The sequence below is a fragment of the Cervus elaphus genome, chromosome 11, assembly GCF_910594005.1.
Source record: "Cervus elaphus chromosome 11, mCerEla1.1, whole genome shotgun sequence".
NCBI classification, from domain to species: Eukaryota; Metazoa; Chordata; class Mammalia; order Artiodactyla; family Cervidae; genus Cervus; species Cervus elaphus.
In genome coordinates this window covers 97,045,426-97,071,323 of record NC_057825.1, presented here as the reverse complement: position 1 = coordinate 97,071,323, position 25,898 = coordinate 97,045,426, and the positions used below count along the sequence as shown (strand labels likewise).

The window sequence follows — 25,898 nt, the reverse complement described above, 5'->3', positions numbered from 1 at the left end:
GTGCGCGCTCCTGCTCGGCTCTGCGCGCCCCCGCCCCGCCGTGCGCGGCGCCGCGTCGACCAAGGGGAGGCGCAGGGAGGCGGGACCAGAGACCCCAGGACCCGGCTCCACGCCTGGCCTTTGCGGCCGAGTTCCAGTCCCACACCAACCCAGTCCCCAAAACTCCACGAGAGTGTATCCCAGGAAATGACAGAGAGACGTGTGGCCAAACCTTATCCCACCAGGTTACCATCCATAAAACAGGCTGGGTGTTTGAGAACGAAAAAAAAAAACCCCAAACTTGGAAAAATGAAAGAAAAAAATCCCAAAGTGGAAAAAGCAAAAGTGCTTGAGTTTGGGGTGCCTCCCAGCATTCCTAATCAGCCTACCTGGTTAAAAAAGAGAGAGAAAAAACAGAGCCATCAACAGCGCCCCCCCCCCCCCACCTTGACTGACAGTCTGGAGGATGTCACCTCCTTGTCAAGGTATGCAAAAAAAAGTGAAAGTGTTACTTGCTCAGTCTTGTCCCGCTATTTGCTACCCCGTGGACTGTGGCCCAGCAGGCTCCTCTGTCCATGGGGTTCTCCAGGCAAGAATACTGGAGTGGGTAGCCATACCCTCCTCCAGGGGATCTTCCCGACCCAGTATAGGGGTTCATAAACAAGACATAAAGACCAGGTCAGATTACAGTCCAGTAGAGCTGTAACTTCTTAACCTGAGCAATGTGGTAAGGCTTGGAGTTTTAGGGAAATCCTTTTTAAGATTTTTGGTGACGTAAGCCTCAAAGGTGATGAGAGTTTTATTGCACTAGAAAACATAAACCAGTTTTGTTATGCTAAAACCTATATGTTTGTTAACTACCTAAATATATATCTATTTAGCAAACAGGGTAATATAGATATGTGTGTACACATATGCATGCACATGGACACATAAAATTTTGTCAGGCTTTTCAGGAACCAGGTTTTTTTGTTGTTGTTAGTTTTTTATTTACCCTGTTGATTTCTTCCTTAATGACTTAAATACAATATTGATGGGGTTCAGTATTATAGAATTTCACTTTTAACGTGATTACTAACCACCCATGACTTAAAGATGGCAAAGCGGTTTAAGGGCGATTTGCTAGGTTTTTTGACCACTTGTTCAGACATTTATTAAGCCCTTTCTTGGGGCAGTACGTTGACAAGAGACATTTGCTTTCTCCTTGAGGATTTGAATGGAAGCACATACATGATAGAAGCACAATAAATGAATCTGGAGCCTAGATGTAACATTGAATAACATGCAGGGCTAAGGATCCAAGCTCTGGGAGTTAGAGCTTGTGGCTTCAAGTCTTTATTTCACCACAGAAAGCCCGTGACCTGTCAAGTTCATCTGTCTCTCTGTGCTCCTCGATTCCTCATCTACAAAATGGGAATATTATCTAGTATTTACCCTGGAGTTTGATACTAAAGAATAATAGAAATAATTCGTTTAAAGTACATAGCATGTTTCTCCCCAGTAATAAACATTACAGCAGACATAAACTTTCATTATTATTGCTTACTTTTTATTGCATACCTAAGATGCTGTTCAAATAGTAAAAGATACACTTCTTTCAAGAGGCTTATGCATTAGTGACTAAGGTAGCCGAATATTTTTTGGGGGGTTTTCCAAATTATTCTAGTTCTTCTTTTTGTTTCTATAAATGAACTTAAGGAAAGTATTAGTATTCAGTCTTTATAACAGCAGGGTAGTTCCTAAAATAGCAATTCTCAGAATGTGATCTGTGGACCCCTGAAAGTCTCCAAGATTCTTTTAGGGGATCTGCAATATCAAAACTACTTTCAAAATAATATGAGAACACTATATGTCTTCATTATTTTTTTTAACATTTTCAAAATTGAAGTATAGTTAATTTATAAGGTTGTGTTAGTTTCAGATGTGCAGTAAAGTGATTCTGTTATATATGTATACCTGAATATATATATATATATGTTCTTCTTCAGACTCTTTTCCATTATAGGTTATTATAAGATATTGAGTGTAGTCCTCTGTGCTATGCAGTAGATCCTTGTTATTTATCTATTTTACGTATGTGCTCAGTTGCTCAGTCATGTCAGACTCTTTTGCTATCACATGGACTGTAGCTGTCCAGGCTTCTCTGTCCATTGGATTTTCCAGGCAAGAATACTGGAATGGGATGCCATTTCCTCCTCCATTTTATGTAGTTTGTTCATCCTAATTTTCTAATTTACGCCTCCACTGCTATCCCCTTTGATAACCAGAAGTTTGTTTTCTATGTCTGTGAGTCTATTTCTGTTTTTTTTTTTTAAATTTTACATCAGAGTATAGTTGATTAACAATATTGTGTTAGTTCAGGTGTACGGCAAAGTGATCCAGTTATACATATATATGTATCTATTCTTGTTCAAATTATTTTTCCATTTAGATTGCTACATAATATTGTTAGCAGAATTAATAGCAGAGTTCCCTATGCTATACAGCAGGTCCTTGCTGGCTATCCATTTTAAATATAGCAGCGTGTACATGTCAATTTCAAACTCCCTAACTATCTCTTGCCCCCACCCTTCCTCCTACCGTAAGTTCCATCTCTAAGTCTGTGAGTTTATTTCTGCTTTGTAAATAAGTTCATTTATATCATTTTTTAAGACTCCACATCTAAGTGATATTTATGTGTCTTTTTCTGACTTACTTCACTTAATATGATAATCTTTAGGTCTATCCATGTCACTGGAAATGGCATTATTTTATTCTTTTTTATGGCTGAGTAATATTCCACTGTATATACATGTGTGTGTGTATCACATCATCTTTATCCATTCATCTCTTGATGGACATTTATGTTGCTTCTATGTCTAGCTGTCTTCACTGCTTAGACATTTGCTCTGATGGCACAAAAGGAATGATGGCTAAAATGATGATGCATAGCATGCATCCAGGCAGTGGTACAAAGCTGGGTTGTTAGTCGTGTTCATCACCATCATGCACATGCAGCAAAAACAAACATGCAAACAAAAAGCGCCACTGGAGATCGAAGCAGCTCTCCTTTTTGGGATTCGATGCGAAGTGCACAGGAGCACTCCTGGGTATGGTGATTGTCTGGAACCAAAGCTCTGGGGCCATGATTTGCAATTCAGAACACTGAGCTGCTTTTTTTCATTGAACACCATTTTTACTTGAAGGAGGAACTGACAGACAAACTGTCATTTCACAGGCTTGAGGATTTGGCAGGCATTTTCTCTGAAATGAATGAAATGAGCCTGTCACTTCAAGGAAAATACCTAATAGTATTTGTTGCCAATGACAAAATTCAGGCTTTCAAGTGAAAATTCAAACTTTGGGAAAACCTGTATCTGCCACTATGAGTTTGACAGCCTCCCAATACTTGAAGATTTTTCTGATGAAATCAGTGGTGATATTGACGGTCATTATTATTATTTTTGTACTGTAGACTGATAGACTGATTGTGGCAAGTAAGAAATGTATATTTGGCCTTTTCCCTGGTTCTTGACAGAGATTCTAAGACCTTTGAAATTTCTCAAATAATAGGGGTGATAAAGCATCTTTTTTTCTAATACTTGGCCTTTGTTCTTGGTTCTTGACACAAATAGCTTAAATCCTTTGAAACTTCCTGGTTGATTGTTGTTGTTCAGTCGCTAAGTCATGTCCAACTCTTTGCCACCCCATGCACTACAGTATGCCAGGCTCCCCTGTCCTTCATTATCTCCTGAAGTTTGCTCAGATTCATGTCCATCAAGTTGGTGATATTATTTAGCCATCTCATCCTCTGCTGCCCTCTTCCCCTTTTGCCTTCAGTCTTTCCTAGCATCAGGGTCTTTTCCAGTGATTTGGCTCTTCAGATCAAGTGGCCAAAGTTTTGGAGCTTCAGCTTCAGCATCAGTGCTTCCAATGAATATTCAGGGTTGATTTCCTTTAGGATTGACTGCAGTGGGAGCAGCTTTCTTAAGCCTATGGAGTCTGATGGTAACTCTGGATGCCGTCAGGATAGAATTGTAGGACATTCAATTGGTGTCTGGGGAATCTAAGAGTTGGTGGTTGGAAAACAAGCCAAGGCTGATGAATTTTAATATAAGAGTACAGAAAGTCATTGATAGGAACTTGAGTTCTATGTTGTACCAAACTTTAAGAAACCACCACTTGCTGAATTGGGGTATAGTATTAAAGAAAAACGCCAAAAAATATCTGAAAAGATGATTGAACTACTTCCTCCTTTTCTACTTATCTGCATGAGGAAGGATTTTCTTCATATTCTTTGGCCAAAATAACATTGCAACAGGTTGACTGCAGAAGTGTATGAATCCGGTTGTCTTCTAAATTAAGCACTATGTTAAAGAGATTTGCAAAAAGGTAAACAATGCTAAAGTTTTCTTTTGGAAAATGCAGTCATTTTTCCTTAAAAATGTGTTATTATGGTAACATACAATGCTAATATTGTTATTTTCAAATCAATTAATAAGAAAATGTTTTAAATCTGTCAGTTTCAATTACTAATATTGTCTGTGTGCATGCGTGTGTGTGAAGTTGCTTCAGTCACGTCCAACTCTGTGCGACCCTATGGAGCCTGCCAGGCTCCTCTGTCCTTGGGATTCTCTAGGTAAGAATACTGGAGTGGGTTGCCATTTCCTTTACAGTTCAGGTTGACAAAAGCTATTTGTGTTTCTTGATCATTTTAAGAGTTCAAATGGATCCTCGGACCAAAATGTTTGAGAACTGCTGTTCTAAAAGAAACCCTCATTCTTGAAAGAAGAGTATACCAGATCCTCTTACCCTCCACAGTCGCCAAATGTGCATCTTTAAAGTGAAGGCTGGAGGAATTACAGAATTTAACCATTGACCAAAACCTATTTCTATCTGTTTGAACCAAACTAGTGGAATAATGAAATAGATACATTTAGAGAAAACTAGATGCCTCTTACCGGAGAAGGCAATGGCACCCCACTCCAGTACTCTTGCCTGGAAAATCCCATGGACGGAGGAGCTTGGTAGGCTGCAGTCCATGGGGTCGCAAAGAGTCGGACATGGCTGAGCGACTTCACTTTCACTTTTCACTTTTTTTGCATTGGAGAAGGAAATGGCAACCCACTCCAGTGTTCTTGCCTGGAGAATCCCAGGGATGGGGTCGCACAGAGTCGGACACGACTGAAGTGACTTAGCAGTAGCAGTAGCAGATGCCTCTTAGAGGGGGTGTGGGTTATATGGAGGGCCATCATCCTGTAAGAGTAGGAATTTGCCAGTTCCTCTAAGCATTCTGTGGTATTGAGATTTCATAAATTTCTCTCCAGTTCTTCATTTTTGGTAGACAAGTACGGACTTGGAGTTCTTCAGTGCTGGGTGCCAGAAATCGACATTGTTTTCTTTCTTGCCTCTTTCCTACTCCTAACTGTGCCACAGAGAGGCCCCTGCATTCCCCATGTTAGCCAGGGCAGGAGACAGTTCTCACGTTACTGCTCTCCCCTTTCTGACCTCACATCTCAGTATATACAGTGGACACCAGCCCGTTGCGGACTTCCTTAGAGTTTCTTCAAAATAAAGTGGGTTTGGGGCTTCCCTGGTGGCTCAGTGGTAAAGAATCCACCTGCCAATGCAGGAGATGCAGGAGATGTGTGTTCGATCCCTGGGTGGGGAAGATCCCCTGGGGGAGGAAATGGCAACCCACACCAGTATTCTTACCTGGGCAATCCCCTGGACAGAGGAGCTGGTGGGCTACAGTCCACAGGGTCACAAAGACTTAGACACAACTGAATGACTGAACACGCACCATGAACACCACCCGGAGCCTTTTTAAAAGGATGCCTAAATGGGCTTGACACGGACTCAGGACCTAGATATATACCTTCTGATCGGTATAGCAGTGTCAGATATCACGGCTGGGTAGCTATAACTGCAATAATTCTGTGACTGTCTCACAGTAGAAAACTGAGTCACTCCATGAACTGGTCAGCGGACTTTCCAAAAAGAAAATTACTCGGATGAGAAGAGAATGAATGAATGTATCGTTCCAGCCCGGTTTTACTTCCAGTGAACCAATTGCTTTCTCCGCAGTGTCCCTATGCCTCTGTGCTCCTGTGGTATCATGATGGGTAATAAAAACACTGACTTCTGTGGAGGAGCACTGCTCCATGATATTAAAATATGGCCTTGGGATGAAAAGAAACGAGCTTGTGACATCTGACTAATAGGGAGATGAAGCACTGTGAGAATTATTCATAGTGGGTCATAAAATGGAAAGGCTAGGATGCCCGCAGAGCAGGGCAGCCAGCTGTGCTCAGGGGCTGTTTGCTTTCTGCTTCTCCAAATGACAAATTCTAGTCATCTGAGCCTTCCTGAAACTTCCCATCCACCAGAGCTTCTTAGGTTAGTGCATGATGATGTTTTTACACATGAGGGTGACTGGGCACAGATCACGCGGATGCTAGCAGCTGTGATGGAGCCAGGCTGGGGCACAGATCACTCCAGACATTCCATGTGGTTTCCAGGGAGTCCTGTATTAATCTGTTTATTTTTGGTACAAGATTTGTCTGTCTGTACTTTTACAGAAAAAATATAAAAATATCTTTGCGTGTCCTGAATCCAAAATGGGCTGAGAATGAGCTACTGAGTAAACAAAGGAAATCATCTACTTAAAATTTTTTAAAATTTAATTTATGTATTAGTTTTTTGGAGAGATAGGGGTTTCCTTGATGGCTCAGATGGTAAAGAATCTCCCTGCAATGTGGGAGACCCAGATTCAATCCCTGGGTCAGGAAGATCCCCTGGAGGAGGGAATGGCTTCCCACTTCAATATTCTTGCCTAGAGAATCCCATGGACGGAGGAAACTGGTGGGCAGCAGTCCATGGGGTTGCAAAGAATCGGACATGACTGAAACGACTTAGCACGCACTTGTTTTTTTGGTTGCGCTTGCAGGCTTTCTCTCGTTTTGGTGAGCAAGGGCTGTTCTCTAGTTGCCGTGTGGGGTTTTCATTGTGGAGGGTTTTCTTGTTGCAGAGCACAGGCTGTAGGGCATGGGGGCTTAGCTGCTGCTTGGCATGTGAAATTTTCCTGGGCCATGGATCAAATCTGTGTGCCCTATATTGCAAGGCAGATTCTTAACCACTAGACCACCAAGGAAGTCTCAGAAATCATCTACTTTTGTTTGAACTGAGGTTCTTCACCTGTGGCCCCTGAACCCATCTCAAACTCAGAGGGCAGCAGAGGCCTCTGGGAAGCGGGTTTTCAGTGTCGAGTTCTGTGTGCCACACCTGGCGATCCTGATTCTCAGGGTCCAGAACAGGGCCCACGAACCTGCATTTTTCATGCACACCCTAGGTGTTTCTGAAGCATGTGGTCTGGGGGCTGTATTCAGAGGAATCCTCTCCTGAGGGTGGGTGGGTGGTCGTGGTGAGGTTTCATGAAAAAGGACTGTAGAACACAGAAAACAAATTGTGGCTACCAAAGGGGAAAGGGTGGGGATAAATTGGGAGTTTGAAATTAACAGATACAAAGTGCTGTAGAGAAAAGAGGTAAACAAGGTCCTAATGTATAGCACAGGGAACTATATTCAATATCCAGTGAAAAATCACAATGGAAAAGAAAATGAAAAAGAACACACATATATATATATGTATATATATACATATATATATATAACTGAATCACTTTGTTACATACCTGAAGCACTGTAAATCAGCTATACGTCAATTAAAAAAAAATAAAACAGACACACACACAAGGTAAATGGATAACAAATTGTGCTAGATCCACATAAAGGAATGGTGGTGGTTTAGTCACTAAGTTGTGTCCGACTCTTTGCATCCCCATGGACTGTGGACTGCCAGACGCCTCTGCCCTGAGATTTCCCAGGCAAGAATACTGCAGTGGGTTGGCATTTCCTTTTCCAACAAAAAGGAATACTGTTCATCAGTAAAAAGGAATGAACCTCTGATACATGCAACAAGGATAATGCTAAACAAAAGTCAGATGCAAATAGTATGTAAAGTATGATTTCATTTATGTGAAATTCTAGATTCAGTTCAGTCTCTCAGTCGTGTCCGACTCTGTGCGACCCCATGAATCACAGCACACCAGGCCTCCCTGTCCATCACCAACTCCCGGAGTTTACTCAAACCCATGTCCATCGAGTCAGTGATGCCATCCAACCATCTCATCCTCTGTTGTCCCCTTCTCCTCCTGCCCTCAATCCCTCCCAGCATCAGGGCTTTTTCCAATGAGTCAACACTTCGCATGAGGTGGCCAAAATATTGGACTTTCAGCTTCAGCATCAGTCCTTCCAATGAACACCCAGGACTGATCTCCTTCAGGATGGGCTGGTTGGATCTCCTTGCAGTCCAAGGGACTCTCAAGAGTCTTCTCCAACAACACAGTTCAAAAGCATCAATTTTTCGGCACTCAGCTTTCTTTATAGTCCAACTCTCACATCCATACATGACCACTGGAAAAACCTTAGCCTTGACCAGACGGACCTTTGTTGGCAAAGTAATGTCTGCTTTTTAATATGCTATCTGGGTTGGTCATAACTTTGCTTCCAAGGAGTAAGCGTCTTTTAATTTCATGGCTGCAGTCACCATCTGCAGTGATTTTGGAGCCCCCCAAAAATAAAGTCTGACACTGTTTCCACTGTCTCCCCATCTATTTCCCATGAAGTGATGGGACCGGATGCCATGATCTTAGTTTTCTGAATGTTAAGCTTTAAGCCAACTTTTTCACTCTCCTCTTTCACTTTCATCAAGAGGCTTTTTAGTTCACCTTCACTTTCTGCCATAGGGTGGTGTCATCTGCATATCTGAGGTTATTGATATTTCTCCTGGCAATCTTGATTCCAGCTTGTGCTTCTTCCAGCCCAACATTTCTCATGATATACTCTGCATATAAGTCAAATAAGCAGGGTAACAACATACAGCCTTGACATACTCCTTTCCTGATTTGGAACCAGTCTGTTGTTCCATGTCCAGTTCTAACTGTTGTTTCCTGACCTGCATACAGGTTTCTCAAAGAGGCAGGTCAGGTGGTCTGGTATTCCCATCTCTTTCAGAATTTTCCACAGTTTATTGTTATCCACACAGTCGAAGGCTTTGGTGTAGTCAATAAAGCAGAAATAGATGTTTTTCTGGAACTCTCTTGCTTTTGTGATGATCCAGCGGATGTTGGCAATTTGATCTCTGGTCCCTTTGCCTTAGACAGAACTAATCTACAGTGACTGACAGATCAGTGGTTTCCTAGGGCTTGGACTTGGTGTGGGGACCAACTCCAAAATGAGGAAAATTTGGGGGGTGATGAAAATGTTTCAGATTTTGATTTTAATGCTGGCTATTTGGGTGTGTTTAGTTGTTCAAAATTCCTGGAAGGATACATTTAATATGGGTGCATTTTATTATATGTAAATTTTAACTTGATAAAGATAAAGGGTGGACAATACCATGTGCCTGAATCTCTGAAATGCTATGAAAACTGGGCATTCACATGTGTCTGTGCATTTTTCAGAGATGAGAATGCACAGCATCCCTCACATACCAAGAGACATCTGTGTCCCCTTAGGAGTTACAATCCCTGATAGCACATGGTCCCCATGAAACTAATGATTGTAACATCTTATGGTGAACCCAAATGAAGTTTTTGGCCGACCCGATAAAGCACAAGACACTCGTTTCCAACCACATCCTGGGCCCCTCCGTTTGCATCCTCTGCAGGCCTGTAGCCAACACATCAACCCAGCGCCCTCCCGCCAAGCCTGCATCCCGGTCTTAGTCAGGGCTGCCACTCTGCTCTCCATTGAAGACCTCATTCCCGGAAGGCCTCTCAGCTCCTTGCTTCCCTTCAGCCTCCAAACACACCTAACTCCTGTCAGTTCTCCAGTTCAAATGTCTGAATGCGCCACCTCCTCTCCATTCCTGGTAACACTCCATGGGCGTGGTCCTCACTGTTCTTCACCTGAAGATGACTCCACCTCCAGATCCCAAGATCCTGCGTTCCAACTGTGAGAATGTCCTGATTCTTACCTAATACATCCCACTCCTGATCGGCATAGCAGGCTCTTCAAGTGCAGTGGCAGCCTTCCATGCCAACCTGGTCGCTAACCACTGTGCTCCTCTCCCTTCTCACTTCCCTTCCTTCAGGAGGAGGCCAGGTTCTACTATCAGAAGATGCCCAGCTAGTGGTGGGCAGCTACATTTGCAAATGGAAAGAGTAAGCAGATAAAAATGACATTACTTGTTGACCACTCTCTCTACAAGTCTGCAGACTGATAACCTGTTGCCATTGAACCCTTCATTCTGCTTCCCCATCATCTTTTATATTAAAGATTTTATTTTCCATTTTATTTAATATCTATTTATTTATTATTTTTGGCTGTGCTGGGCCTTTGTTGCTGGAAACAGGCTTTCTCTGGTTGCAGTGGGTGGGGTCTCCTCTCTATGTGACGCCTGTGCTTTTCATTGCTTTGGCTTCTCGGGTTGGGAGCACAGGCTCTGGGCGTGTGGGCATCAGGAGTTGCAGCATGTGGGCTCAGTAGTTATGGCCCCGACTCTAGACTGCAGGCTCAGTGGTTGTGGCACAGGGGCTTAGTTGCTGCAAGGCACGTTGGATCTTCCTGAACCAGGGATCAAACCCATGTCCCCCGCAGTGGCAGATGAGTTCTTATCCACTGTACTTCCAGGGAAGTCCCTCCCCATCATCTCTGACACAGTCCCCACGACCTCTCCAAAGATGCCACGGCTCTCCCCCCGCTCCTCTAGCTATCAGCCTCGCTTCTGTCCCCAAACTCCACTCTTCTCTGATGCTTTCTCGCCTCCACACCTTCTACCCTGCCGTTACCTGCCTGCTCTGCTCCACAAACTCCACCTGTCTTTCAAACCCCTATCAAAGCCAGCTCCACTGTACAGTCTTCCCTATTTGGGGTTTTGTCCAAAAGCGATTTCCAATCAATTATTTACTCTGTTTCTAACATAGCATTTTATATGTGTGTGTGCACATTACATGTGTATGTTAGGTTTAATTAATTAATCCTCTGAATTTTATTTTAAATTATAGTCTGAAAGAAGGGATTTTTCCAGATGGATAGCCAGTTGCCCTAACCACCGTTTATTGAGTAGTTCATTATTTTTACACTGACTTGAAATAGCACCTTGAACTGGTCTGGGACTTCCCTGGCAGTCCAGAGGTTAAGATTCTGCACTGCCAATGTTGGGGGGGTACAGGCTTGATCCCTGGTCAGGGAACTAAGATCCCACAAATTGGGAAGAAATATTTGTAACATATATAATAAACATTTTTTGAAAAGCTGATCTGCTTCAATACTCTCTTTCCATTGATCTGTTTGCCTGTTCATGGATCATTAACAAAATGACTACTGCAACATAATTACTATTGCTTTATAGTACGTTTTCACATTAACAAAGTATGGTTCTTTTTAAAAGAAATTTCTTGCATATTCTTGAATATTTTCTTTCCCAAATTAATTTCAAGAATCAGTATTAAGATTCTATGAAAAGTCATTTTGGAATTTAATAAGAATTGTGCTGACTTTATAGAGTAATTTGCAAGCAGTTGAACCTTTAACAACATTGAATGTTGTCAAGGATCATGATGTACCTTTTTATTTATTTACATATTCTTTTATGTCCTTCAGTAAAGTTCTGTACATTTATTTTCTCATATATTCCATATTTATTTTTTCATTTAGTTCTCAGTATTTTATAGATTTTTAAGCTAGTCACATTTTCTAATAAACATTTTTGAATTTATTTTCACTTAAGTCTAAGAAACAAACACATTTTCTTTCTAAGGAAAGAAAATTATTCCTGAAAATAGTTTTCTTTAACTCTGGCTATTTCAGTAAACTCTTATTCATTCTGATAATCTGTCAATTGATTCTTTTGGATTTGGGGGGGGGTAGATAATCACATCGTTTTAAACCATGAAAGGTTTCATCTTTTGCTTCAATTTCATTATCTTATTATTGGGTTTCCATGATGGCTCAGCAGTAAAGAATCCAGCTGCAATGCAGGAGACACAGGAGACATAGGTTCGATCCCTGGGTCGGGAAGATCCCCTGGAAGAGGAAATGGCGATCCACTCCAATATCTTGCCTGGGAAATCCCATGAACAGAAGAGCTTCGTGGGCTATAATCTGTGGGGTCACAAACAGTTGGACACAACTGAGCACGCATGCATTTATTATTATTTTCTGTTTGTACTGAATTAGCTAAAAGTCTCTCTCTTTGTGTCAGTTGGTTTGGGCTGTCATAGCAGAAGATCACAGACTGGGTGGCTTAAACAGCGGAAATTAATTTTCTTCCAGTTTGGAGACTGGAAGTCTGAGATCAAGGTTCCAGTAAGGTTGTTTTTGACAAGACCTTTCTCCCTGCTTGCAGACAGGGCCTTCTTCCTGTATCCTTTTCCAGCCTTTTCTCTGTGAGCCCATAGCAGGGGTGGGGATAGCACGCTAGTGTTCTTCCTTCTTATAAAGGACACCAATCCTATTGGCTTAGGGCTCCATCCTTATACCTCATTTAACCTTAGTTAGCTCCTTAAAAGCTGTTTCCAAATAAAGTCACCTTGAGGGGTCAAGGCTTGAACACAATTCAATCTACACCAATGTTGTTGAATAATATCAATGCAGATTTTTTCTCGGTTTTTCCTTTTTCCATTTCTGAATTATTATTAAAAATAATTTTTTATCCTGAATATGAGAAACAGTGAATTCAAAATATGCAAAGGAAACAAAATAAATTTGACACAAGTCAGTTATCCTATAGGTTTATTTTTAAAATATATGTTTGTGTATAGAGCACCCAGTTGACTGGTAGACACAGGCCAGATGTTTGAAAAGTAATTGTTGACTGATGCTTTATAGAACTTTGCTTTTATAGAATTTATAGAACACAAATCTTTGCTATTATTTGTGCGTTTTGTGTCTATAATGTCCATAAGCAGTTGTATTCAATATGATACAGATAAGAGGTTTATGTTCAAAAAGCAATCACTCATTTTTTTCTTTCATTCCGTAGACTTGCTGTTCAACTGTATTTTAATACAAAAGACATCTTCTCTCTGTGATGTTTAAAGACTTTGGTTGTTCTCCTTGAACCAAAGTGTCAGATACTGTAATAAATAGAAATCTGTATTTCTCATTGGATCAAAAAAGTTGGCAAAATATTATGGCTATAGTTTATAATTCCACTTTGTTATGAATTAGAAATTTTTTGACAAAAGATCACATTTTAAGTCATAAATAAATAGTTCATGCTGAGCAGCTTCCACCAAAACTTACTCTCCTAATCCTTAAAAGCAAAAATTAAAGACAAGCATGGTGAAAAAAATCCTAAAGCTGTTTTGTATCTGACATGTATGTTACACTTTTTGCAAGCTCGCTGACTTCATTTTTCTTCTATCTCATATCCAATCTCAAGGAGGCTCTTTTTAGAAAAAAATAACACATCAACTAAAATCCCACCCTTGAGTCCAAATCCCTGGTTTGCATCCTTGATGGCTTGGTGATCTTGGCAAGTTCCTTAATCTCTCCCAGCCTCAATTTCTCCATTCATAAAATTAGGAAAGAAACACATTCCTTATGGGTTTCCTGCAAGATTGCATAAAATAACCTATATGGTATCCTAAATGAAAGCTTAGTAGATGAAGTAATTTTGCTATTATTATTATTAAACACTGTCATAATTTCTTTAATACTGATTTAATTTGAAATACTTTACCTGTTCATAGAAATGAATCTGAGGAAACCTTAAGAAGTCTAATTTCCAACCATACTTAATTTTTGAAAAACCCTAATTGAACTTCTGAGTTATTTGTAAAGTTATATCCAGGACTCCAAATTTTGTTCTCAGATACAGCAAAGACTATAAAGCATCCTTTGTTAATGGTGGAAAATAAACAGCTTCTTACAAAACAAGACTTCATCGTTCAAGAGTTTATAGTTCTATGCCCAGTGCTTTGATTTTAAAAAAAGAGAAAAAGCCTTTTTTTTTGAGTCAGAAATGTTTCTCAAACCACTATAGGATAGCAATTATGACTCTCCACTTTTTATTTTTATTGCTGGTTTGAACAGATGACTCTACAATGCCTACATACACCAGGAAGATATTATTCTACAAATAAGGGCCCAGCATGACATTTACGAGAAAGCCAGTCCTCCTGCGTAAAGCTGATTGGTGCTCAGCCCATGTGCTCCAGGGCACTGCAAATAAAGGTACCTTCTCCACCCAGCTGCCCAGACGCGTGGTGAAGGGTTGTCTGTGCCGGTGGAATTTCAGGAAATGCTCAGCTCCTATCCTGGCAGAACACATCTGTGGCCAGCAAAGAGAATCTGGACTTTGAAGATGAAATGTCTTGCCCAGTTCCCATCCATCTTGGCCATCTATTGCTTCTGCCTGCTACAAATTCCTTCCTCAGGTAAGGGGACCCCTTCCAGGAGACCCCAGCTGGTCTGAGCTCTAAGGAAGACTGGGACAGACCTTGATCCTTCAAGGCACTTCTGGAAGGACTAGCTTGATCTCCTCACCCACCCTCTAGAAATGGCTTCCATCAGAGAGGAGGGACAAAGCGAGATGCCACAGCCTTTTACCTAAGGAGGTTACTTTCCCGTGTGGAACTGCCTTTAAACAGCTCCTGCCCTGGGGCTGGCCCCAGGATGTGCCACTGAAACTGTGAGGAATATGAGTCGGGGGCAACTCCAACGTGTTAGTCATATGTGGTCTTAGAATTCTGAAGACATGAGAGCAGAGATGGTAATACTGAGCTTACAGTCCCAAAGACTGAAGATTGAGGGACAGTTGGAGAGGAGCAGTGTAGAAGTGAACACAGGAAAAAGGAATCTTTTCATAGTCTTTCCTCTGGATTGGACAGGGTTGTTGGGACCGGTGGTGGCGGGGCAGTGGGGTGGGGGCAGCGTCCCAAGAAGCTCCCGTCTTCCAAGTCTTGGGCGCTGTCCGAGGTGCTGACGGGACTCGGGTGGTCGCGTCAGCAACTGGGAATCAGTGCTTTTGTAGGGAACGAGGGTTAGGCATGGGGTTCGTAGTCAAAATTTCTTACCCATCTCTGCGTAACTCGCTATATGATACAGGAAGTGGAAGGAAGAGGTGGAAGCTCCTGTTGGAAACACAGTTATTTCAAGATTTTAGGTTTTTCCATTAAAATTTTGGTTTAAGGAGTAGAATATCTTTGAAAATATATTCGACCAGAAAATACATTTCAAATAGCATATTTGTTTTTCCGTGTTCTGCGGTGTAATCACAAAGCCTGGGCGTTGCAAGGAACCATGGAATTTATCTAGTTTAGCCTTTCAGAAAAGCAGGGATCACCTCTATGGTTTCCCTATTTGATTACTTTCAGTGACGCTCAGCTCACTACCAGACCAAGTCAGCCAGTATCTGTCTGCCCTGGTTTTCAAAAGCATCTTATTAATACTACAATGTCTTATTACCTTTTATTTATCTGCTTACATATTTATATCCACCTCCCTCTTTTTATAATTTAATTTTCTGTTCCCTGAGTATGGGGTCCTTATGACCTTTATCATTGTAATGTTAACACAGAAACTCTTAATAAGTCCTTAGGGGATTGTTTTGAATTACTTTGCATTTTTTAATACCTCCAGTCATCAAAAACTTTTTTACATCAAGCTGCAATATGATCACATGTAATTTCTAACCATTAGTCTTAGTTCTGCCCTTTGGGGATAAACAGAACAAGACTAATATTTCTCATGACAGTTCTCAAAATAGTTGAAGGCAGTTAACACACACTTCATAATTTTTCCCTTGGTGAAAGAAACCTATGCTCAGTTCCATCAGCTCACCACATATTCTATCATTTCAGGTAGGACTATAACCTTTCAAGGTTGGGACAGTATTATTTACATACAGTATTATTTTCTTGGCTCATAGCAAGACTGTAGAGAGCAAAATGTCACTTAATATTAAAAAAAAATACTACTCTTGAGCCAGATATTCCCTGCCTCAGATTTTAAAAATCTGAATTGAGCATCTCATATTTATCCCATTTAATTTCATCTTGTTGGTTTTGATCTATCCTTCAGCTGATTCTTTCAGTTGCCGTATTAACTATTTTTTTCAAGTGTTGTGTTGTATGCAAATGAGATGAAGACTTCATTTAGGTCAGATAAAAATTGACAGGCAGAAGGTTCGGGTACATGCCGGTAGCAACTTTCCCCATAATCCTACCCCTGAAGTGTCTGATGAGGCAGAGAGACAAATGGCCATATTTATTTAAAGTTCCAAGACTAACTCTGTTGCACATACTTATTTTTTTTAAAACAATGACTACATTTTATTAATATAACTAGGAGAAAAATAAAAAATGAAGTAGAAGTGTTTTGTAGAGGTAGATACAAGGTTTTGAGGAGGTTGCTTTTTAAATTAATTTTTATTGGAGTATAGCTGATTTACATTGTTGTGTTAGTTTCTGCTGTATAGCAAAGTGAATTGGCTGTATGTATACGTATATCTCCTCTTATTGACACCAGTTCTTGATATCCTGTCCCTACACATTCCATCTAAATACAAATTAAGCTATTACCTAGGTGTTTTTTCTCTTCTTTCCTGACTTGCTAACTCTTGGTAAATATGAAAAACCATGCAATTTTAAGTTAATTTTGGCACAAGCCTGAGATTTGCTAGTGGTAAGTAGAAGTGTGTTTTCTTTGTCAGTCCTTTTAACAACATCATATTAATAGAATCACTGTATGTTTTTCATGGTAAAGATTGAAAAGTTGATGTTACTACCTCTTTTTTCCTAATGGAGGTTTTTATGATTTCTCACAATAGGATTTCCTCGACCTTTAGCTGATGCTTCAGATGGCCTGGATATTGTGAAGTTTGAGGTACACCATTGTTCAGTAATGTGAGATTTTTATTTAGTCTTAACCTTGAAAATATCATGTGAACAATGTTCACTGAAAACTGTCTTCAGATCAGATTCTTGGCTGCAGCAGAAACTCTCTGTTGTCATTTTCATGGCCGTGTCTAAGTTATCTTGGGGGTTGTGTTGAAATTCATGGCCGCTGTGTGAGAAGATAATGCAAGGTTCATAAAGGAAACAATTTTAGAATTTAATTTTAATTCTATTGATTAAGGAATTTGTACTTATCTTTGAATCATTTTCCTCATTTTTTTAGCGGATGGCATATTGGGCAAGTCTTTCTAGACAACCTAAGGTAAAAAAAAAAACTTGATGTATGTAAGATAATTCTTTTATTTATAACAGTGCACGTGTTTATGCTGTAATCAATATCTGTAAATAAGCACTCTTTTACAACCTACAGAATTCTGTGTGTATGCATTGTGTGTATAAAAGTATGGTTTTGGGAAATAACAAGTGAATCTCCTAAATAGAAATGACCATAAAATATTGGTAGTTCATCTGCATTCTTACAATTATCATAGTCACATATACACACCATATATGTAATCACATGCTGGGCTATGCTTAGTCGCTCAGTCGTGTCCAACTTTGAGGCCCCATGGACTCTAGCCCACCAGGCTCCTCTATTCATGGGATTCTCCAGGCAAGAATACTGGAGTGGGTTGCCATGCCCTCCTCCAGGGGATCATCCCAACCCAGGGATCAAACCCTGGTCTCACAAATTGCAGGCAGATCCTTTACCATCTGAGCAGCCAGGGAAGCCCAAGAATACTGGAGTGGGTAGCCTATCCCTTCTCCCGGGGATCTTCTTGACCCAGGAATTGAACCAGAGTCTCCTGCATTGCAGGTGGATTCTTCACCAGCTGAGCTACCTGGGAAGCCCACATAATCACATATATACATGTAATTGCATACTATGTGGGGATATAGTACAGATCCAAATGGACAGAATTACTTGCTTTCATGGAACTTATATTCTAATTGGGGAAATAGTCTACAGGATAGATAACTAAAATTTTAAAAAACTTTTTTTTCTCTAAAAAGAAAATAATAAAGCAGGAAAGTGCATATTATCTTGAGGGTTGGAATTCATCACCTAGAAAATCATCTTCACATTTTTTTTAACTTGGAAAGTAATGGTATAAAGTTGATAAATATGGTAACAAATATATTGTTTACCTGATATGTGTCCAGAGCATGCACACACACACACACACACACACATACACCACACACACACACACACACACACCACACATACACAACACACACACACTTCTATGAACAGAAGCTCACAAGAGACCAGGAGGTGTAAAAGTAGTAAATACTTTCGACTGATTTAGAAATGATGATGGTAAGGAAGTAGAGAGTTAATGTCCATTGAGCCTCTGCTGTTCATAGTTTAGGTTCGTTTTTGTGTGTGTGTCCATATGCATGTGTGTACGTGTACATGCATAGCACAGAGAGAAAGAGAGAATTATGTAAGTATTGGTTACTGAAGAAACTCTCCACAGTTGGTAGGAATATCTACTCACAGCAATAAAATCAAAGTGTTCCTAACAACTTTTATTTCTGTCTTGATTGAAGTTTGAGCTGACTCAACAATGTTTATAAATGAGATGAGATCAGTCAGTATTATAAATGAGATGAGACCAATAGTAACCAGATACTTGCAAGATCATTCACAGTACATCTTTGAGTAGGATTTGCTGCCAGTACAGCTTTTCCTGGGCTGTCATTCATGCAGACAGAACAGAACAAAGTGATGCTCTAGCAAGGATTTAGAAATTAAAAGCTGGGTTTTCTGAAAAAACAGTGAAGATTCATGCAGAGAGATTTTAGGGGGAGAAATTGGGCTATATGAAGCAACCCTTAAAAAAATGAATTCTAGCATATGCCCAGGAGCAGATTAAAAGTTGCAACCATTATTTTATCCCACCTCTTAGTCAGATGGCTATCTGGGAAATGATTAGGGTATTGCTTCAATGCATTATAGCATATGTTTTCCCCTGAAGATCGAGAGGGTAAAATAAGATTAAGTTTTAAAGTAATGCTATTGCTGGCAAATTTCCTTTTTGCAAGATTCCACATCAACTGCAGCTGTATTAAGGTGATAAAATGATTTCCTTTTAGATTGCCAATTTATTTCATAATATTCAGGTAAGTCAAGAAGGTACCTGCTATAATTTCTACTGGAAACCTGCCCTAGTAATATTCTATGTGACATCCTCACTATTCTCTTTTCAGGATAGTCAAGACATATACAAAAGGGTGAGTACTACCAACCCAGTAACAAAGTATGTGATTACTACACTTTCAGCAAGTGACACTTAGAATTAAAATCAATCTTTCTTTCCCTCTTATTTAGTTTTTATTTCACTACTCCAGAACTCAGGAGCCGACACATCCAGTTAAAACAGGGGTCAGTATTTTATCATAGTCATCTTTTGGTAAAAGTCACTTTCCTCTGCCTGCCTTTGTCCCTTCTCATTTAATATAGGCAGATAGGGACTTCGCTGTGGTCTTGTGGTTAAGACTTCACCTATCAATGTAGGGGGTGCAGGTTCGATCCCTGGTCAGGGAACTATGATCCCACTTGCCTTGGGGCCAAAAAACACAAAACAGAAGCAATATTGTAACAAATTCAATGAAGACTTTAAAAAATGGTTCACATCAAAAAAATCTTTAAAATATGCAGATAAATAGAAAAACAAGGGACTTACAGACACTCTTGGTGCTTTTTGCTGAGGACTACAAGGATCATCTCTCTCCCTTTTTGGGGAAGGGGCCAGGGAGGTTGAGAGATCTGAAAAGCTAGAGAACACATTACAGAAAAGGAAAAATTAGTGAGAAATAACTTTTTATTATGCACTTAAACAGAGGGACGAGAAGAGCCTGGTAAAGACTGAACTCTATTTACATTGCTCATTATTACTTTTCGTTTTTAAATTTTGGAAAACTATTTCGTTAAATGTAAAGTGCCGTATTCCCAAAAGTGATCCATGAGTGTATTTTATCACTGTCACAGTGTAATATGTGCTGTGGGAATTGAAAGCATCATCTCTAATTTTCTTATTAGAAATTTGAGTTATCCTCAGGGAGAGATTGTTGAATTTCTACAGGGTATGATTTGGAGAATATTGGGAAGATCACAGAATAGAATTTTTACTAGAATTTCAATCCAGTCACAGTGATTGAAATTATACTATTAGAAAGTTGCTTATTTATTTAATCAAGACTTTCCAAGTCTTCAGGAAGATCCTTAAAAACAAGCACACAAACAAACATACAAATACCAAGCAAAATGTTCTTTTTTCCTTAGAGGCAAAGACTCAAGAATAGTATAGATTTGGTCATGGGGATCAGGTAAGGAGGGGGATATTGTCAAGTCAGGCCATGGGCACTTCAAGTAGAGTGATGTCAGTAATGGAAGGGGGCGTCCCTGGCAGTCCAGTGGTTAAGACTTTGCCTTCCAATGCAGGGGGCGCAAGTTCAATCCCTGGTTGAGGAGCTAAGATCCTGCATGCCTCACAGCCAAAAAACCAAAACATAAAACAGGAGCAATATTGTAACAAATTCAATAAGGACTTTAAAAGTGGTTCACATAAAAAAATCTTTAAAACAGTAAAAATGGGAGGGAAAAGATAAATCCCATGCCTATGATGCAAGTTAACTTTTGTTGTTGTTCAGTCACTAAGTCGTGTCTGACTCTTCTCTTTTGTGACCCCATGGACTGTGGTTCACCAGGCTCCTCTGTCCATGGGACTTCCCAAGCAAGAACACTGGAATGGGTTGCCATTTCCTTCTTCAGGGGATCTTCCCAACCCAGGGGTCAAACCCATGTCTCCTGCATTGGCAGGTGGATTATCTACCACTGCACCACCAGGGAAACAAAAATTAAGTTTTACTCTGGGCCAAAATACCTGGGGAGAATTCACAGAACTAGATAAGGTAGGGTGTGTACATCTGAGTGTGTGCTGGGCAGTCACAGATGAGACATTCAGGGAAATAACATAGTTGGGTGGTGGTGATGAATGGCACCTTTTAGCCTGTCCCTTGGAGGAGGAGAGAACATCTGGCGTGCCAGAGAGGATCTTCACAGAGATGCTTCTGTGAGATGAAGTACTCCACAATGGGACAAATGCTTGGGGTTAATGCAGATACAAGTCTGATTTCCCCTAAGGGAATATTTTTAAGTGCTGTGTTGGAATGAAATGTGTGAGCCAGGCAAGCGATTCTTTATTGATAACATAAAACTTCAGGCTTAGGCTTGGAAATGGATTTTACTTTGAAAATTAAACCCATTTGTAAGAGGGTGAGCAGACAGGATTGCGCATAGCCCTGGGCTCCGTCCTGGCACTATCTGACCCTCACCACTTCTTTGCCAGTTTCCGCCCGTGCACCCTCTAATGCGTCTGGCAGCCAAGCTTGCTGATCGAAGGATGAAGACGTTTTGGCGGCGCGTATGTACTTTTTCCATCCACCATACTGTTAATGCCGCTAAAAGTTCACTTCTCCGTGGTAAATGCCTTTTGTTGCCTTGGGTGGTGCTCACTGGCATTTTCTCCTTGTACAAGCTTCACAGGTGGCTGCAGGGCTGGGGTGGGGGAGGGGCTGTGGTCCAGCTTCGTGACCATCCTCTCCTCATCTGTGCTCTTCATCCTTTTCCATTTTAGTTTTTGTGCCATTTTTTTCACTTTCCCTGCCCCATCTTATTCCTTCTCATGACATAGACACCTGCCCTGGTCATATAAACTGCTTCCCATTGTCCCACCTGCCCTGGTCACATACACTGCTTCCCATTGTCCCACCTGCTCCTTTATTCCTATCTCTTTGTTTCTTTTGTTTTTTAAAATATTTTTATTTATATTTGGCTGCTCTGGGTCTTAGCTGCAACACCAGAGCTTTGTTTCTTAAAAAAACCTCTGATACTAATGCAATGTTGTAAGTAAACTATGTACTAATATGAAATAAATATTAAATTTTAAAAATGAATCATTTTGATTCAAATTTTTTAAGTTTAGCTATGACTGGTTCCAATAATGGGCTTCCCAGGTGGCACTAGTGGTAAAGAACCTACCTGCCAATGCAGAAGATGCAAGAGACATGGGTTTGGTCCCTAGGTTGGGAAGGTCCCTGGAGAAGGGAATGGCAACCCACTCCAGTATTTTTCCCTGGAAAATCCCATGGGCAGAGGAACCTGGTGGGCTATAGTCCATAGGGTCTCAAAGAGTCAGACACGACTGAAGAGACTTAGCATTGCATTGCAGTTTCAGTAATAGCTGAACCTGTTGAAAAGGTCCATCAAAGTTTTGTTGCATGGGAGCAAAACAAAGAAACACAATTTTTGGACAATATGAGTTCAAGTAAGATGACCAACTCTTTGCAGTTGGCCCAGGACATTCTTAGGTTTAGCTCAGAAAATGCCAAGACCCCAGAAAATTGCTCACTTCCTGAGAAGCCAGTTGGTCACCCTGAGCACAGGCCATCACAGTCTATCTGTTCAGATGCTGACAGCAGGCTTCCAGCTTGAGTCAGCCTCCACTAACGGGCCAGATTTACTGGCAAAGATGAGCTGAAGAAACTGAAATGGTTTATCCTTGGAAAATATGCTTATGCCAGGAGTCAATTTCAAGTGGAGGCGGTTGGGAAGAACAAGCAAGTTTAACATTGTCCTAGACCTTAAGGCAACACCATCAAGAAAACATCCTCACCTTCCAGAATAAGAAACTGTAATTGTCTCCAAGGTTAGCTGTCTCCTTGAATGACTTTTTTGCATCTGACTTCTGATTATCTTTGAATGGAACCAGGGAGGGGCCAGGTCACAGCACCACTGCAAGTCAGGGAACAGGGGGTGAGTTTCCTATTAAATGAACCTGGTCCTCATTCCTTTGCAGGATTCCAGGGCCACTGCAGCGGATTTTACCAAAAAGGTAGGTAAACCTTACGGCGAACGCCACCCCCAAAAAGAAAGATCTGCATCTCCTAGAGATGGGGGAATGCTTGCAGGCTCTTTGGACCACTTCTGCCAAGAACTGGCCTCACACTATGCTCTGGAATTCTCTGAGGCTGAGCATCTAATTTGGGGTTTCCCTGGGCTTGTCCTGGAGCAGAAAGGAACCAAGGAACCACGCCTCTGGATGGGACTATTTCATGTCAGTTCTTACAGATGAGTCACGTGGGGCCATCTGCTCCTGGAGATTTGTGTTCTGGCTCAGGGGCCCACAGGCCATTGTACAAACTTGGGGAGGGATGCTGTAGGTGGTATGAACCCCATGTGTCAATACCTGTGCTTCTTCAAGTTGACCATGAATCATAAGAACCTGGGACCTTGTTAAAATTCAAATGGCTGGGCCCCAACTCCATAGAATCAGTGGGCACCTGAGGTTTTGCATCTCTAACAAGTTCCCAGGTGTCGTTGATGTTTCGTGTCTGGGGACCACACTTTGAAAACTACTGCCATGGACATCTTTGAAAGACCTTTGGCACAGCCTGATCGGGTAACCGTTTGTGTTTTTATCTTGCAGGATTACACTGCCACCTTGGGAAGACCGTTTTTCCTTTTCAGGGTAAAGCATGTTTCTTCTTTTCTTTTTTTCACCCTGATTCCGTTCTGCCTCCCCAGTTATGAAGTTATTACTGAATGAGCCCGGCCAGGGCCCCATGGGGAACTGGTGAATCACTGAGGGAACTTTCTCACCCTTAGGGTGTGAGTCATCACTTGGAAAGGCAAAGGTCCAGCAGGACACAGACTGAGGACACCAGGGCCCTGGGAGGAGCTCAGGGGTGGGAGGCAGGAGCTATGTTGATGGACAGATGCGGGGACCAACCACAGTTGGAGTCTATTTTCCCTAGCATGAAGGTCCAGAAAACTTGGCCCTCTCCTGGGAATAGGAGTCTACTGGTCCTTCTCCCTATGGCACTTGAAGCCTCTTGCAAAAGTCGCATATGGTCTTTTAGTTCTTGATCTACCACTCACTAGCTGTTTCACCCCTTAGATCTTCAGTGTTTGCATCAGAAAAACGTGTGAGTCAGACTAAGCGTATGCCCCTCCATCTTCATTCTGTGGTCACTGGTGCTAAGAGATGCTCTGCAAAGATCAAATACAGTCAAAAACACTGCATCTGACACTCCAGTGTTTACAGAGCACACTTCCATGTCTTCAGGAAACAAGCTCTTTAATGTGGCTCAGTCACACATTTCCAAACTTACTTAACCACAGAAATTCTTCCCACCTCCACAACACCCCAATTACACCTTTTAAACCTGCATGCCCTATTGGTGGTTGTTCTCTGGAAAGTACTTGCAGAAACAGTTGGTCTGGGTCTCCATGATGTCTTTAGGATGAGAAATCTTGTGATGAATGGTTTGGGGATGGTCCTGCCATATAAACCGAGGCTAAGGGATGGAGTGGTGGGGTGGGGGACAGTGTCAGGGCTGTAGGAGCAGCAGGGGTCCTGGGGCACTGTCCAGAGGACCCACAGACCCATTCCCAAGCTGAGCCCGCAAGGAAGCTGCTGACATCCCAGTTAGGAGAACAGAAACTTAGGGTAGTAGAGAAAGAATCTGGAACCACTGCAGATTCCAGGCAGTTTGGTCTCAGCGCTATAAGCAGCTCCATTTTTTTTGTTTTGTCTTGTTTTGTTTCAGCCAAGGAATGGAAGAAACCTTGACTTTGACACCTCATAGGATTGTCCAAGGTCAGTCTCTCTGCAACTCTTCTCCAAATAAATGTTTTATGTCAGACATGGGGGAGTGAGAGGCAGCTGGAGGGGTGATAGTTCCAAAAAGTGGGGACCATGTGGAGCCCCTAAGGATCTCTGCTCCCTCCCTTTTATGCTCTCAGCATCACAGAGACCCCACTGCAGCCTGGCATTGTCCCAAATAAGGCAGTCTTTGCAGGTGCGCTGTCTCCAGCAGCAGCTGTGAGGAGACAGAAGCTTTCGTGACTTCTCACTGGGCCTTTGTGATGAGGCAAATCCACGTATCTGGCATGCTTGGTGGGGAGGAGTTTTCTATAGTGGGAGCATTTCCGACTACAGCCAGGCCAGAGTATTCCCTCCATTCAATTATGCTCAGAGACCCCGAGGTGAAATCTTGGGAGATTTCTCGGCTTCTGGCCTGTGATGGTGTTGGGGGAGTCTGCATGTGGGCAACTCTGGACCTTCTCTGTCTCTTATAATGATGTGTTTCAAGGAACATGAGGCTGCTGTCCTTCAGGGACGCCCCAGCCTCCCTCCTGGAGCACAACCTGGACCAGCCAGCAGTGACTGAGGCCCTGGCAGGCGAAAGTGTCTGAGAGCTCTGTGCAGATACTGGGGCACATGCTACCCTGGCCGTACAGGGGAAGCTGGTCCCTGAGGCCATCCCCCTCACACTGACCTAATGGCCTGGTCAGTTACAGCAATAACACATCTCATGAGTCCTGATTATGGGCATTTACGCCATGTCAGGATGAGGCGTTTTTAAATATGTTATGTAATAACATGCCCCTCTGCTTTGTCTCCATTCTGATAATGATTCCATCTGACCTGTACATTTTTCCTTTTTCTTTTCAGAATTCAATGGCAAAGGGAGTCTGGATCAGGCAACTGAGCAATTGCTTTGAACAAACGTCAAATTTCTTTCTGTGAACACTGTTTAAAAAGAATTCTCTTGGTCTCTGTATTCACTAGAATATTCAACTGTGTAAAAAATAAAGTAGCATTGACACGACCATTTTCATTTCTTATTGGAAAGTGTTGAGGGAAGGATTGGGTATATTTTTAAAGTGTACGTGTGTTAGTTGCTCAGTCGTGTCCAACTCTTTGCGACCCTATGAACTGTAGCCAACCAGGCTCCTCTGTCCATGGGATTTTCCGGGCAAGAATGCTGGAATCGGTTGCCATTACCTTCTCCAGGGGAATTCTTCCTGACCCAGGGATCAAACCTGAGTCTCTTGCATTGCAGGCAGATTCTTTACTGTCTGAGCCACCGGGAAAGCTTTAAGATACATATGTTTAAA

At 41.6% G+C, this 25,898-nt stretch overlaps 1 protein-coding gene across 3 annotated transcripts; it reads left to right on the top strand.

Annotated features, from left to right (window-relative positions):
• The first annotated feature begins 14,230 nt into the window (after positions 1 to 14,230).
• NMS (neuromedin S) lies at positions 14,231 to 25,605 on the top strand. 3 transcript variants are annotated; one of them, XM_043917022.1, is made up of 10 exons: positions 14,231 to 14,404; positions 16,798 to 16,853; positions 17,148 to 17,186; positions 19,142 to 19,165; positions 19,263 to 19,316; positions 21,283 to 21,357; positions 22,792 to 22,827; positions 23,422 to 23,463; positions 24,545 to 24,594; positions 25,453 to 25,605. In XM_043917022.1, the coding sequence occupies exons 1-9, from the start codon at positions 14,269 to 14,271 to the stop codon at positions 24,581 to 24,583; spliced, it is 501 nt and encodes a 166-aa protein (XP_043772957.1). In that variant the 5' UTR covers positions 14,231 to 14,268; the 3' UTR covers positions 24,584 to 24,594; positions 25,453 to 25,605. The 3 variants fall into 3 exon arrangements, with proteins under 3 accessions (XP_043772957.1, XP_043772955.1, XP_043772956.1); XM_043917020.1 differs by lacking the exon at positions 25,453 to 25,605 and having other exon boundaries at positions 14,241 to 14,404; positions 21,283 to 21,415; positions 24,545 to 24,575; XM_043917021.1 differs by lacking the exons at positions 17,148 to 17,186; positions 25,453 to 25,605 and having other exon boundaries at positions 14,241 to 14,404; positions 21,283 to 21,415; positions 24,545 to 24,575.
• Positions 25,606 to 25,898: the final 293 nt, after the last annotated feature.

Excerpts from the sequence above, each read along its gene's own strand:
- NMS (XM_043917020.1), top strand. The coding sequence starts at position 14,269 with ATGCTCAGCTCCTATCCTGGCAGAACACATCTGTGGCCAGCAAAGAGA. Across the intron at positions 14,405-16,797 it reads GCTACAAATTCCTTCCTCAG|GATTTCCTCGACCTTTAGCT; the intron begins GTAAGGGGACCC and ends TTCTCACAATAG. Across the intron at positions 21,416-22,791 it reads TAAAAGTTCACTTCTCCGTG|GATTCCAGGGCCACTGCAGC; the intron begins GTAAATGCCTTT and ends ATTCCTTTGCAG.